At 43.4% G+C, this 16228-nt stretch overlaps 1 protein-coding gene across 6 annotated transcripts in view; it reads left to right on the top strand.

Annotated features, from left to right (window-relative positions):
• Positions 1-16228, top strand: part of map2k5 (mitogen-activated protein kinase kinase 5) — a 104535-nt gene that overhangs the window by 38743 nt on the left and 49564 nt on the right. For all 6 annotated transcript variants that reach the window (XM_055912958.1, XM_055912957.1, XM_055912962.1 and 3 more), the window contains 5 exons: positions 6170-6209; positions 7306-7374; positions 8367-8448; positions 8992-9053; positions 15603-15651. In XM_055912958.1, the coding sequence (XP_055768933.1) occupies positions 6170-6209; positions 7306-7374; positions 8367-8448; positions 8992-9053; positions 15603-15651 (302 nt within the window). The remainder of the gene's footprint in view (positions 1-6169; positions 6210-7305; positions 7375-8366; positions 8449-8991; positions 9054-15602; positions 15652-16228) is intronic.

Below are 16228 nucleotides of genomic sequence, written 5' to 3' on the forward strand. Positions count from 1 at the left end.
CTTTTCTTTCCCTCCATCACCTCTGCCTCTGCTTTTCTTTCCCTCCATCACCTCTGTCTCTGCTTTTCTTTCCCTCCATCACCTCTGCCTCTGCTTTTCTTTCCCTCATCACCTCTGCCTCTGCTTTTCTTTCCCTCCATCACCTCTGCCTCTGCTTTTCCTTCCCTCCATCACCTCTCTGCTTTTCCTTCCTTCCCTCCATCACCTCTGTCTCTGCTTTTCCTTCCTTCCCTCCATCACCTCTGTCTCTGCTTTTCCTTCCTTCCCTCCATCACCTCTGTCTCTGCTTTTCCTTCCCTCCATCACCTCTGTCTCTGCTTTTCCTTCCCTCCATCACCTCTGTCTCTGCTTTTCCTTCCCTCCATCACCTCTGTCTCTGCTTTTCCTTCCTTCCCTCCATCACCTCTGTCTCTGCTTTTCCTTCCTTCCCTCCATCACCTCTGTCTCTGCTTTTCCTTCCCTCCATCACCTCTGTCTCTGCTTTTCCTTCCTTCCCTCCATCACCTCTGTCTCTGCTTTTCCTTCCTTCCCTCCATCACATCTGTCTCTGCTTTTCCTTCCCTCCATCACCTCTGTCTCTGCTTTTCCTTCCCTCCATCACCTCTGTCTCTGCTTTTCCTTCCCTCCATCACCTCTGTCTCTGCTTTTCCTTCCCTCCATCACCTCTGCCTCTGCTTTTCCTTCCCTCCATCACCTCTGTCTCTGCTTTTCCGTCCCTCCATCACCTCTGTCTCTGCTTTTCCTTCCCTCCATCACCCTGTCTCTGCTTTTCCTTCCCTCCATCACCCTGCCTCTGCTTTTCCTTCCTTCCCTCCATCACCCTGCCTCTGCTTTTCCTTCCTTCCCTCCATCACCTCTCTCTGCTTTTCCTTCCTTCCCTCCATCACCTCTGTCTCTGCTTTTGCTTCCTTCCCTCCATCACCTCTGTCTCTGCTTTTCCTTCCTTCCCTCCATCACCTCTGTCTCTGCTTTTCCTTCCCTCCATCACCTCTGTCTCTGCTTTTCCTTCCCTCCATCACCTCTGTCTCTGCTTTTCCTTCCCTCCATCACCTCTGTCTCTGCTTTTCCTTCCCTCCATCACCTCTGTCTCTGCTTTTCCTTCCCTCCATCACCTCTGTTTCTGCTTTTCCTTCCCTCATCACCCATGTCTCTGCTTTTCCTTCCTTCCCTCCATCACCTCTGTCTCTGCTTTTCCTTCCTTCCCTCCATCACCTCTGTCTCTGCTTTTCCTTCCTTCCCTCCATCACCTCTGTCTCTGCTTTTCCTTCCTTCCCTCCATCACCTCTGTCTCTGCTTTTCCTTCCTTCCCTCCATCACCTCTCTCTGCTTTTCCTTCCTTCCATCACCTCTGTCTCTGCTTTTCCTTCCTTCCCTCCATCACCTCTGTCTCTGCTTTTCCTTCCTTCCCTCCATCACCTCTGTCTCTGCTTTTCCTTCCCTCCATCACCTCTGTCTCTGCTTTTCCTTCCCTCCATCACCTCTGTCTCTGCTTTTCCTTCCTTCCCTCCATCACCTCTGTCTCTGCTTTTCCCTCCTTCCCTCCATCACCTCTGTCTCTGCTTTTCCCTCCTTCCCTCCATCACATCTGTCTCTGCTTTTCCCTCCTTCCCTCCATCACCTCTGTCTCTGCTTTTCTTTCCCTCCATCACCTCTGTCTCTGCTTTTCTTTCCCTCCATCACCTCTGTCTCTGCTTTTCCTTCCCTCCATCACCTCTGTCTCTGCTTTTCCTTCCCTCCATCACCTCTGTCTCTGCTTTTCCTTCCCTCCATCACCTCTGTCTCTGCTTTTCCTTCCCTCCATCACCTCTGTCTCTGCTTTTCCTTCCCTCCATCACCTCTGTCTCTGCTTTTCCTTCCCTCCATCACCTCTGTCTCTGCTTTTCCTTCCCTCCATCACCTCTGTCTCTGCTTTTCCTTCCCTCCATCACCTCTGTCTCTGCTTTTCCTTCCCTCCATCACCTCTGTTTCTGCTTTTCCTTCCCTCATCACCCATGTCTCTGCTTTTCCTTCCTTCCCTCCATCACCTCTGTCTCTGCTTTTCCTTCCTTCCCTCCATCACCTCTGTCTCTGCTTTTCCTTCCTTCCCTCCATCACCTCTGTCTCTGCTTTTCCTTCCTTCCCTCCATCACCTCTGTCTCTGCTTTTCCTTCCTTCCCTCCATCACCTCTGTCTCTGCTTTTCCTTCCTTCCATCACCTCTGTCTCTGCTTTTCCTTCCTTCCCTCCATCACCTCTGTCTCTGCTTTTCCTTCCTTCCCTCCATCACCTCTGTCTCTGCTTTTCCTTCCTTCCCTCCATCACCTCTCTCTGCTTTTCCTTCCTTCCATCACCTCTGTCTCTGCTTTTCCTTCCTTCCCTCCATCACCTCTCTCTGCTTTTCCTTCCTTCCCTCCATCACCTCTGTCTCTGCTTTTCCTTCCTTCCCTCCATCACCTCTGTCTCTGCTTTTCCCTCCTTCCCTCCATCACCTCTGTCTCTGCTTTTCCCTCCTTCCCTCCATCACATCTGTCTCTGCTTTTCCCTCCTTCCCTCCATCACCTCTGTCTCTGCTTTTCTTTCCCTCCATCACCTCTGTCTCTGCTTTTCCTTCCTTCCCTCCATCACCTCTGTCTCTGCTTTTCCTTCCTTCCCTCCATCACCTCTCTCTGCTTTTCCTTCCTTCCATCACCTCTGTCTCTGCTTTTCCTTCCTTCCCTCCATCACCTCTCTCTGCTTTTCCTTCCTTCCCTCCATCACCTCTGTCTCTGCTTTTCCTTCCTTCCCTCCATCACCTCTGTCTCTGCTTTTCCCTCCTTCCCTCCATCACCTCTGTCTCTGCTTTTCCCTCCTTCCCTCCATCACATCTGTCTCTGCTTTTCCCTCCTTCCCTCCATCACCTCTGTCTCTGCTTTTCTTTCCCTCCATCACCTCTGTCTCTGCTTTTCCTTCCTTCCCTCCATCACCTCTGTCTCTGCTTTTCCTTCCCTCCATCACCTCTGTCTCTGCTTTTCCTTCCCTCCATCACCTCTGTCTCTGCTTTTCCTTCCCTCCATCACCTCTGTCTCTGCTTTTCCTTCCCTCCATCACCTCTGTCTCTGCTTTTCCTTCCCTCATCACCCATGTCTCTGCTTTTCCTTCCCTCCATCACCTCTGTCTCTGCTTTTCCTTCCTTCCCTCCATCACCTCTCTCTGCTTTTCCTTCCTTCCCTCCATCACCTCTGTCTCTGCTTTTCCTTCCTTCCCTCCATCACCTCTGTCTCTGCTTTTCCTTCCTTCCCTCCATCACCTCTGTCTCTGCTTTTCCTTCCTTCCCTCCATCACCTCTGTCTCTGCTTTTCCTTCCCTCCATCACCTCTGTCTCTGCTTTTCCTTCCCTCCATCACCTCTGTCTCTGCTTTTCCTTCCTTCCCTCCATCACCTCTGTCTCTGCTTTTCCTTCCCTCCATCACCTCTGTCTCTGCTTTTCCTTCCCTCCATCACCTCTGCCTCTGCTTTTCCTTCCCTCCATCACCTCTGTCTCTGCTTTTCCTTCCCTCCATCACCTCTGTCTCTGCTTTTCCTTCCCTCCTCTGCCTCTGCTTTTCCTTCCCTCCATCACCTCTGTCTCTGCTTTTCTTTCCCTCCATCACCTCTGTCTCTGCTTTTCCTTCCCTCCATCACCTCTGTCTCTGCTTTTCCTTCCCTCCATCACCACTGTCTCTGCGTTTCCTTCCCTCCATCACCTCTGTCTCTGCTTTTCCTTCCCTCCATCACCCATGTCTCTGCGTTTCCTTCCCTCCATCACCTCTGCCTCTGGTTTTAGTGGTCCCGGGTGACTGGGAAACTGACACCACTGATAAGCATGGGGATATAACCTCTGTTTATATTCATAGTTGTGGGTCTGTGTAATGTCCTCATCTTTGTAAGTTTGTAGTGGTCTGGCCGTACCGGCTAGCCTCTTCATCTGCAGAGTGATGTCCTCTTAACTTAGGTAGGTCAGTCTCTGTTTGGCAGTCGTTGTGGTCGTTCTCGTCGGGCCGTCTCAGGTGAGGGTGTCTGGCTGGAAGAGAGGTCGCCTTGCCTGTCACCCCTGTGGCACTGTAAACCAACCGCTCCAGCCCTGACCGCCCGCTCGGGGGCCGCTTTAGAGAGCCAGCCAGGCCCATGAATACTGCATGGTGGAGCTTTTATTACACCAGGGGCTGGAGTGTAAATAAGATCCAGGCAATGGGGCACGTTTACTGGGGTCAGGACGGGGGGAAGAGGGGGTTGGGGACGGGCGGCTGGGTAACCTTGCTCCCAGGTCCTCTAGTCACCAAGCCTGTCACTGTAACTCACCGGTGGAGGGTTGGCCCTGAGGGGGGTCAAGGACAGTGCATCTACTGGGCCCACCACATCACAGGCTGCATGGAGGATAGAGACTGGAGTTAGACGACTCACTCTAACAATGAGGTTGGACTGTCGTCGTGTCATCACTCTGTTGGGGAGTAGAGGAGGGCATTCTGGGGAACATTAAGCTACTAAAATGCCTGGTATAAGTGACACACTCATCCCGAGGGGACTGTTATCTCACCTGTTAGATTTAAATGTGATCTTGTATCTTCACAACAACTGTTGTTATGGTTCATCTGCTTGTCCCCTAGTTTCCCGGTTCATTAGTGACCGAATGGTGCAGACGTGAGAAAAGAGAGGTTATCCTCCAAACAGTTACTAATCACGACAGGCACAAAGATGTGTCATCGTAAAGAAACATCTTCCTGAGTGAGTCAGCAGGTTTTTTTCTGTGAACCTGAACATGTCCAGCGTGATAAAATAATGATTACTTGCTCTGTTCGTTTGCTACACACAGAATCAGTCCAATCAGTATTTAACATCTCTGGCTCTCCGCTCCGGTCTCAATTAACTTCTTCATCTTGTCTTAATTAAGAACCAGTAGTCGTGCTTAATTGATATTGATTGTAGCTTAAGGGAGGAGTAACACATCAAAACTAAAAGGTGAAAGTTCGCCTCAAATACACAGAGTCCTTTTACAGACCTGAAGGAGTGTTCACTTGAAAACAGCCAGGGGTGGAAAAAGTTGTAACTGTTCCTACGAATGACCTGTGCTTGATGCATTTATAATGCCTTCATGCATTTAAGACTCCGCTCTAATTAGGACCCAGTACCTGACATGAATGCTTATAGCAAAACCTTATGATACAAAGTTATTACATATAAAGCTAAAACCCAGTTAAAAACTCCGTTGTCAATAAGTATCTCAGTAGAATCAGTATGTGGGTCCGTTCAGCGCTGAGCGCCCGGCATACGGGGGATAGTCTCTTTGTCCTGACTGGAGGGTAGTTATCAGACGACCCAGACGAGACACTAAGAGGTGTCATTAATTAAAGGGCCAGTTTAGAGGTGTAACACGATCCTCCTATCTACCACACATTAATCACACACCCTGGTCTGAGCTCATACACGCCGGCCTACCCTGTTGACAGGTGAAACCACAGGAGGTATCCAGTATACCTGGCTGTCGTAAACAAACTGGTGAACTGGGCTGGTGACGTACGCCCTCCCTGTGGCCCTCACCCCCGGCAGCTGTTCTACGGGGACAAGAGGATTGGATGTTGAGACATTGGCGCTTTTGGTAAACCGACCCTCTTGGCCGGTAACTAAACCCGACGGTGGGCATTAAGGAGTTTCATAATTAAATCATTAAGGTCGGCTAGGCCAGCCGGCGCTCCTTGGCTGTTTGGTTTACCTGCCACCTGAAACCTGTCTGGAGAACTGTGACCATACAGGACTGACTGGGCTCAATGGCCATGTGTCATGAAGGCTATTGTTTTGACCTCTGACCTTTTTAATGATGGAAATACTGTTAGACTAAGAGACATGTTGTCATGCTCATTTGGATTCTACGGTTTCCTTTATGACGTCACCCCTTTCTGCATGTTATAACTCACCAACTAGGACAACTGTGGATGGCTGATTTGAACAAGCGTGTTTAGTCTGGCCCTCTGTATTTAGTATGTCCATTCTGAATGTTGTGATGTTCACCCAAATCCTTTTCCACTCAACATATTTTCATTCACATGATGACTTTAAAGGCCCGGATGAATGAACAGTAACAGGGGTGTTTTAATGTGTGAAATAGTTTAGTAGGGACTTTACTGAAGCTCTGGCGTTCGTTGGGCTATGTTCATGTTTCCTCTCTTTCTCTCCCACAGAGCGTTCCATCTTCTCGGGAACAGAGTGTTGGCGGTGAAGGTGAGATCAACAGCTGTGACCTTTACCTGGGCACCTCTCCTTTTACCAAATCACCTTCAACTACACTAGTCTTCTTCTGTATCTATACCTCTGTCCTTTTCTCCTCCCTCTTTCATTTTCTATGCTTCTCAACCTCTGTGATCCCCTTCTCTCATTGGTTCATTCATCCACTTTGTTCTCATGCTCTGTAATTCTACCAGTAATCTAATCTATTGGAGTGGAATGGAAGGTAGATGTAATGGGTACCTCCTTGACCCTCGTTACATGTAGCTACTCCCTGCTCTCTCTAACCTGTAATCAATGATGTTTACATGTAGCTACTCCCTTCTCTCTCTAACCTGTAATCAATGATGTTTACATGTAGCTACTCCCTTCTGTCTCTAACCTGTAATCAATGATGTTTACATGTAGCTACTCCCTTCTGTCTCTAGCCTGTAATCAATGATGTTTACATGTAGCTACTCCCTTCTCTCTCTAACATGTAATCAATGATGTTTACATGTAGCTACTCCCTTCTCTCTCTAACCTGTAATCAATGATGTTTACATGTAGCTACTCCCTTCTCTCTCTAACCTGTAATCAATGATGTTTACATGTAGCTACTCCCTTCTGTCTCTAACCTGTAATCAATGATGTTTACATGTAGCTACTCCCTTCTCTCTCTAACCTGTAATCAATGATGTTTACATGTAGCTACTCCCTTCTCTCTCTAGCCTGTAATCAATGATAAGCTGCAAGTTTAGCTAATCTTTGCTAATGCTAGCGTGCCACTGTTGTAGCTATTAGCTAAGCTCAGTGCAGCCAGATCAAAATTCACACCCCTGGTAGTGCCCATTTACCGTATGGTATCCACACTATCCAGATAGGTTGGCATGAAAGAATCATGAGATCCTCTACAAGGTTTCTAGGTCATGTGTTACCACCAGTGCAGGATTATTTTGACCCATAGTTCCATTATAATAATAATGTACATTGCTTTAAATGTTTCTGTGTGTGTTTTTGAAGTGCATTAGCAGTGTGTGCGTGCTTGCGTATTAACCTGTGCACGTGTATGCTACACTGGTATCTCATTTGGGCTGTGCTTGTGACTTTACAGGTCATTCCTCTGGACATCACAGTGGAGCTACAGAAACAGATCATGTCCGAGTTGGAGATCCTCTACAAGGTCAGCTTCTATTCTCTAGAGCCCCAAACTGGTCAAATCTCTCCCCCAACTAGCCCAAATCATGTAGTCAAATCTCTCCCCCAACTAGCCCAAATCATGTAGTCAAATCTCTCCCCCAACTGGCCCAAATAATGTAGTCATATCTCTCCCTCAACTGGCCCAAATCATGTAGTCAAATCTCTCCCTCAACTGGCCCAAATCATGTAGTCAAATCTCTCCCTCAACTGTCCCAAATAATGTAGTCAAATCTCTCCACCAACTGGCCCAAATAATGTAGTCAAATCTCTCCCCCAACTGGCCCAAATCATATAGTCAAATCTCTCCCTCAACTGGCCCAAATCATGTAGTCAAATCTCTCCCCCAACTGGCCCAAATCATGTAGTCAAATCTCTCCCCCAACTGGCCCAAATCATGTAGTCAAATCTCTCCCTCAACTGGCCCAAATCATGTAGTCAAATCTCTCCCTCAACTGGCCCAAATCATGTAGTCAAATCTCTCCCTCAACTGTCCCAAATCATGTAGTCAAATCTTTCCCCCAACTGGCCCAAATCATGTAGTCAAATCTCTCCCTCAACTGGCCCAAATCATGTAGTCAAATCTCTCCCTCAACTGGCCCAAATCATGTAGTCAAATCTTTCCCCCAACTGGCCCAAATCATGTAGTCAAATCTTTCCCCCAGCTGAAGCCTCTCTTATCAGACCTGCAGTGTTTAGTCTACTCTATGTTACTTTAGACTAGTTCATGGAGCACCTTTTATCTGAGTGGATCTCCTCTCCTCCTGCGTGTCAAGCCAGGGATTGTTGAAATACGCACGAGGCAGGAACACGTGATTGCTGATAAGCCCTCTCAATAATTTACCCCAGATCTCTCCTTTTCTTCTGAGGTAGACTGTGAAATGGGCTAACTAAACAGTTCAACAATAAATACTGCAACATGTATCAATGTTAATTAATGGGTGGATGAACTGTGTTAATTGTCTTTTTGTTTTACAGTGTGATTCCTCCTACATCATAACCTTCTACAGTGCCTTCTTTGTGGAGAACAGGATCTCCATATGCACAGAGTACATGGACGGTGAGTGTTGAGGCTGGGGTTAGGGTTAGCGCTGGGGTTAGGGTTAGCGCTGGGGTTAGGGTTAGCGCTGGGGTTAGGGTTAGCGCTGGGGTTAGCGTTAGCGCTGGGGTTAGCGTTAGCGCCGGGGCTGGGGTTAGCGCCTGTACTGGGGTTAGGGTTAGCGCTGGGGTTAGCGTTAGCGCCGTGGCTGGGGTTAGTGCTGAGGCTGTGGCTAGCAGAGGCCTTTACTCCACTCCCATCCAGAGCTCTATGAAAGCTGGAATGTCAAACCTCTTACCACCCTGTATCCATTTACACTTCTACTTAGAGGAAGACTGTCATCTTCAGTGGCTGGGGGCTAGCATGCATCTTTGCTAAAAGCTACAAGGGTGGGAGTATGTGTGCGTGAATTTAACACAGTAACACAACTCAGTTATAACACATTGTCTCCCTCGATGGACGACCTGTCAGCATGCGTCCATCAACACTGAACGGTGTGCGTGTGTGTGTGTGTGTCGTGTCGTGTGTGTGTCGTGTGTCGTGTGTGTGTGTGTGTGTGTGCAGGTGGCTCTCTGGACGTATACAGGAGGATTCCAGAACATGTGTTGGGTAGGATCTCTGTGGCGGTGAGTGAACAGCCTTTCAGCTCTCAAACCAACTGACCACAGCTATTTAAAATGAGACTCTCATATTCTATAACTGACCACAGCTATTTAAAATGAGACTCTCATATTCTATAACTGACCATAACTATTTAAAATGAGACTCTCATATTCTATAACTCACCACAGCTATTTAAAATGAGACTCTCATATTCTATAACTGACCACAGCTATTTAAAATGAGACTCTCATATTCTATAACTGACCACAGCTATTTAAAATGAGACTCTCATATTCTATAACTGACCACAGCTATTTAAAATGACTCTCATATTCTATAACTGACCACAGTTATTTAAAATGAGACTCTCATATTCTATAACTGACAACAGCTATTTAAAATGAGACTCTCATATTCTATAACTGACCACAGCTATTTAAAATGAGACTCTCATATTCTATAACTGACCACAGCTATTTAAAATGAGACTCTCATATTCTATAACTGATCACAGCTATTTAAAATGAGACTCTCATATTCTATAACTGACCACAACTATTTAAAATGAGACTCTCATATTCTATAACTGACCACAGCTATTTAAAATGACTCTCATATTCTATAACTGACCACAGCTATTTAAAATTAGACTCTCATATTCTATAACTGACCACAGCTATTTAAAATGAGACTCTCATATTCTATAACTGACCACAGCTATTTAAAATGAGACTCTCATATTCTATAACTGACCACAGCTATTTAAAATGAGACTCTCATATTCTATAACTGACCACAGCTATTTAAAATGAGACTCTCATATTCTATAACTGACCATAACTATTTAAAATGAGACTCTCATATTCTATAACTCACCACAGCTATTTAAAATGAGACTCTCATATTCTATAACTGACCACAGCTATTTAAAATGAGACTCTCATATTCTATAACTGACCACAGCTATTTAAAATGAGACTCTCATATTCTATAACTGACCACAGCTATTTAAAATGACTCTCATATTCTATAACTGACCACAGTTATTTAAAATGAGACTCTCATATTCTATAACTGACAACAGCTATTTAAAATGAGACTCTCATATTCTATAACTGACCACAGCTATTTAAAATGAGACTCTCATATTCTATAACTGACCACAGCTATTTAAAATGAGACTCTCATATTCTATAACTGATCACAGCTATTTAAAATGAGACTCTCATATTCTATAACTGACCACAACTATTTAAAATGAGACTCTCATATTCTATAACTGACCACAGCTATTTAAAATGACTCTCATATTCTATAACTGACCACAGCTATTTAAAATTAGACTCTCATATTCTATAACTGACCACAGCTATTTAAAATGAGACTCTCATATTCTATAACTGACCACAGCTATTTAAAATGAGACTCTCATATTCTATAACTGACCACAGCTATTTAAAATGAGACTCTCATATTCTATAACTGACCACAGCTATTTAAAATGAGACTCTCATATTCTATAACTGACCACAGCTATTTAAAATGAGACTCTCATATTCTATAACTGACCACAGCTATTTAAAATGAGACTCTCATATTCTATAACTGACCACAGCTATTTAAAGTGAGACTCTCATGTTCTATAACTGACCACAGCTATTTAAAATGAGACTCTCATATTCTATAACTGACAACAGCTATTTAAAATGAGACTCTCATATTCTATAACTGACCACAGCTATTTAAAATGAGACTCTCATATTCTATAACTGACCACAGCTATTTAAAATGAGACTCTCATATTCTATAACTGACCACAGCTATTTAAAATGAGACTCTCATATTCTATAACTGACCACAGCTATTTAAAATGAGACTCTCATATTCTATAACTGACCACAGCTATTTAAAATGAGACTCTCATATTCTATAACTGACCACAGCTATTTAAAATGAGACTCTCATATTCTATAACTGACCACAGCTATTTAAAATGAGACTCTCATATTCTATAACTGACCACAGCTACTTAAAATGAGACTCTCATATTCAATAACTGACCACAGCTATTTAAAATGAGACTCTCATATTCTATAACTGACCACAGCTATTTAAAATGAGACTCTCATATTCAATAACTGACCACAGCTATTTAAAATGAGACTCTCATATTCTATAACTGACCACAGCTATTTAAAATGAGACTCTCATATTCTATAACTGACAACAGCTATTTAAAATGAGACTCTCATATTCTATAACTGACCACAGCTATTTAAAATGAGACTCTCATATTCTATAACTGACCACAGCTATTTAAAATGAGACTCTCATATTCTATAACTGACCACAGCTATTTAAAATGAGACTCTCATATTCTATAACTGACCACAGCTATTTAAAATGAGACTCTCATATTCTATAACTGACCACAGCTATTTAAAATGAGACTCTCATATTCTATAACTGACCACAGCTATTTAAAGTGAGACTCTCATGTTCTATAACTGACCACAGCTATTTAAAATGAGACTCTCATATTCTATAACTGACAACAGCTATTTAAAATGAGACTCTCATATTCTATAACTGACCACAGCTATTTAAAATGAGACTCTCATATTCTATAACTGACCACAGCTATTTAAAATGAGACTCTCATATTCTATAACTGACCACAGCTATTTAAAATGAGACTCTCATATTCTATAACTGACCACAGCTATTTAAAATGAGACTCTCATATTCTATAACTGACCACAGCTATTTAAAATGAGACTCTCATATTCTATAACTGACCACAGCTATTTAAAATGAGACTCTCATATTCTATAACTGACCACAGCTATTTAAAATGAGACTCTCATATTCTATAACTGACCACAGCTACTTAAAATGAGACTCTCATATTCAATAACTGACCACAGCTATTTAAAATGAGACTCTCATATTCTATAACTGACCACAGCTATTTAAAATGAGACTCTCATATTCTATAACTGACCACAGCTATTTAAAATGAGACTCTCATATTCAATAACTGACCACAGCTATTTAAAATGAGACTCTCATATTCTATAACTGACCACAGCTATTTAAAATGAGACTCTCATATTCTATAACTGACCACAGCTATTTAAAATGAGACTCTCATTCTGTAAAGCATCACCTAGGAAGACGATGGATCAGGTAGCTTTGTATGGGAATTGCGGGTTTGACGAATTGGCTACAATTCATCATTCTATCCAATTCAGTAAATAATAACTCAGTTAATAACTTTGAGACTTTTGCGGGTAAAGTTTACCCATTTTGGCAAGTGTGGCCAACAGGTGTGAATCTCCCAAGTAGCCTTCATCAGTGAGAAAGGGATGAAATGGACAGACTCTCTCTCTCTCTCACACACACACTCACTCACAAACTCACTCACTCACTCACTCACTCACTCACTCACTCACTCACTCACTCACTCACTCACTCACTCACTCACTCAAGCATCACAGCACAGAGGAGCGTTTGATTCAGCCTAACGTGGGTGTTTCCACCTCTATTAGCTCTTCTCCCTCTGATTCAGCCTGTAATCAAACATTGACAGCTATTTAGTCAGCGTTAATTCTAATTCACAGCTCTCCTCCCTCTCTTCCCCCTCTCTCACTGTCAGAGCTGTTAATTATCGCTGGGAAAAGCACCCGGGAGGGCGAGATGGATGCTGCGTACGCACGCCAGTTGTTTTGGCACCAGAGCCACAGTCCAATCAGATCGTTTGATTCTGTCTGAATTGAGAAGTAGATTTGGCACCAGAGCCACAGTCCAATCAGATCGTTTGATTCTGTCTGAATTGAGAAGTAGATTTGGCACATTGTTTTGGCACCAGAGCCACAGTCCAATCAGATCGTTTGATTCTGTCTGAATTGAGAAGTAGATTTGGCACGGTGTTTTGGCACCAGAGCCACAGTCCAATCAGATCTTTTGATTCTGTCTGAATTGAGAAGTAGATTTGGCACCAGAGCCACAGTCCAATCAGATCGTTTGATTCTGTCTGAATTGAGAAGTAGATTTGGCACATTGTTTTGGCACCAGAGCCACAGTCCAATCAGATCGTTTGATTCTGTCTGAATTGAGAAGTAGATTTGGCACCAGAGCCACAGTCCAATCAGATCGTTTGATTCTGTCTGAATTGAGAAGTAGATTTGGCACCAGAGCCACAGTCCAATCAGATCGTTTGATTCTGTCTGAATTGAGAAGTAGATTTGGCACATTGTTTTGGCACCAGAGCCACAGTCCAATCAGATCGTTTGATTCTGTCTGAATTGAGAAGTAGATTTGGCACGGTGTTTTGGCACCAGAGCCACAGTCCAATCAGATCTTTTGATTCTGTCTGAATTGAGAAGTAGATTTGGCACCAGAGCCACAGTCCAATCAGATCGTTTGATTCTGTCTGAATTGAGAAGTAGATTTGGCACATTGTTTTGGCACCAGAGCCACAGTCCAATCAGATCGTTTGATTCTGTCTGAATTGAGAAGTAGATTTGGCACCAGAGCCACAGTCCAATCAGATCGTTTGATTCTGTCTGAATTGAGAAGTAGATTTGGCACCAGAGCCACAGTCCAATCAGATCGTTTGATTCTGTCTGAATTGAGAAGTAGATTTGGCACCAGAGCCACAGTCCAATCAGATCGTTTGATTCTGTCTGAATTGAGAAGTAGATTTGGCACGTTGTTCTGTGGTTGAATGTTCTTTCTCAATAATAAACCAAAATATGTGAATCCTTAAAGTCTTTGCTGCTCGCTGCGTCATTTAAAAGCATATGGTTTTGATATCAAGAACGTAGCGATACACAGTAGCTATGCAACTCTGTTGCTCTGGACTAATAGGCGTGTTGTGCACAGTCCATGATCAATGAGCAGATACATGGCCTTCACACAGTCTTCACACCCCTTGACTTATTCCACATGTTGTTGTGTTCCAGCCTGAATTTCAAAATAGATTAAATAGAGTTTTTTTTTTTACACTGGCCTACACACAATACCCCATCGTGTCAGTGGAATTATGATTTTAGAAATGTTTTACATATTAAAGCTGAAATGTCTTGAGTCAGTAAATATTCAACCCCTTTGTTATGACAAGCCTAAATAAGTTCAGAAGTAAAATGGTGCTTAACATGTCACACTAAGATGCATGGACTCACTCTGTGTGCAATAACAGTGTTTAACATGATTTTTGAATTAATACCTCATCTCTGTACCCCACACATACAATTATCTCTACGGTCCCTCAGTCGAGCAGTGAATTTCAAACAGAGATTCAACCACAAAGACATGGGAGGTTTTCCAATCCTCACAAAGAAGGGCACTGATTGGTAGACATTGAATATCCCTTTGAGCACAGTGAAGTTATTTATTTCCCTTTGGACGGTGTATCAATACACCCAGTCACTACAGAGATACAGGCGTCCTTCCTAACTCAGAGGAAGGAAACCGCTCAGGGATTTCACCATGAGGCCAATGGTGACTTTCAAACAGTTACAGAGTTTAATGGCTGTGATAGGAGAAGACTGAGGATGGATCAACAACATTGTAGTTACTCCACAATACTAGCCTAATTGACCGAGTGAAAAGAAGGAAGCTTATACAGAAAAAACATTTTCCAAAACATGCATCCTGTTTGCAACAAGGCACTAAAGTAATACTGCAAAAAATGTCAAAGCAATTAACTTTTTGTCCTGAATACAAGGTGTTATGTTTGGGGCAAATCCAATACAACACATTACTGAGCACCACTCTCCATATTTTCAAGCATAGTGGTGGCTGCATCATGTTATGGGTATGCTTGTAATCCTTAATTAAGGATTGGGGATTTTTCAGGATAAAAAAGAAATGGAATGGTGCCAAGCACAGGCAAATACCTAGAGGAAAACCTGGTTCAGTCTGCTTTCCACCAGACACTGGGAGATAAATTCACCTTTCAGCAGGACAATAACCTAAAACACAAGGCCAAATCTACACTGGACTTGCTTACGAAAAAGACAGTGAATGTTCCTGAGTGGCCGAGTTACAGTTTTGACTTAAATCTACTTGAAAATCTATGGCAAGACCTGAAAATGTTTGTCTAAAAGTGATCAAAAAACAGTTTGACAGAGCTTGAAGAATTTTGAAAAAATAATAATGGGCAAGTGTTGTACAATTTAGGTGTGGAAAGATGTTAGAGACTTACACAGAATGACTCACAGGCAAAGGTGCTTCTACAAAGTATTGACTCTGTGGTGTGAATATTTAAGTAAATTAGATCTGTATTTGATTTTCATTAAATTTGCTAAAGTTTCTAAAAACATGTTTTCACTTTGACATTTTAGGGTATTGTGTGTAGATCGGTGAAAAAAAAGATATATATATTTAATGGCTTTTGAATTCAGGCTGTAACAAGACAATGTGTATTAAGTCAAGGCCAAAGGGTGTGAATACTTTATGAAGGTCCTGTATATAAATGGTTTACCAAACGAGTTAGCCCACCAGTGTCTGAAAGCAGTGGTTTTGGGTATTGTTGAATTCTGAACTCCATATCTATCTGTCTTCAGGTAGTGAAAGGCCTAACCTATCTATGGAGCCTGAAGATTCTTCACAGAGGTCAGTGATGTGGAAGGTAGTAGATTCTACAGAGGTCAGTGAGGTGAAAGGTAGTAGATTCTAGAGGTCAGTGAGGTGAAAGGTAGTAGATTCTACACAGAGGTCAGTGAGGTGGAAGGTAGTAGATTCTACACAGAGGTCAGTGAAGTGGAAGGTAGTAGATTCTACACAGAGGTCAGTGATGTGGAAGGTAGTAGATTCTACACAGAGGTCAGTGATGTGGAAGGTAGTAGATTCTACACAGAGGTCAGTGAGGTGGAAGGTAGTAGATTCTACACAGAGGTCAGTGATGTGGAAGGTAGTAGATTCTACACAGAGGTCAGTGAGGTGGAAGGTAGTAGATTCTTCACAGAGGTCAGTGAGGTGGAAGGTAGTAGATTCTACAGAGGTCAGTGAGGTGGAAGGTAGTAGATTCTACAGAGGTCAGTGAGGTGGAAGGTAGTAGATTCTTCACAGAGGTCAGTGAGGTGAAAGGTATACGTAGAATATCATGAAAGGAGATACTGTCATTATGCTGTATACAGTACAGATATGAGATCTTAATTTGATCACTTTTGTCACAGAATATTTCTGCGCA

The sequence above is a fragment of the Salvelinus fontinalis genome, unplaced genomic scaffold (assembly GCF_029448725.1).
Source record: "Salvelinus fontinalis isolate EN_2023a unplaced genomic scaffold, ASM2944872v1 scaffold_0233, whole genome shotgun sequence".
Lineage (NCBI taxonomy): Eukaryota > Metazoa > Chordata > Actinopteri > Salmoniformes > Salmonidae > Salvelinus > Salvelinus fontinalis.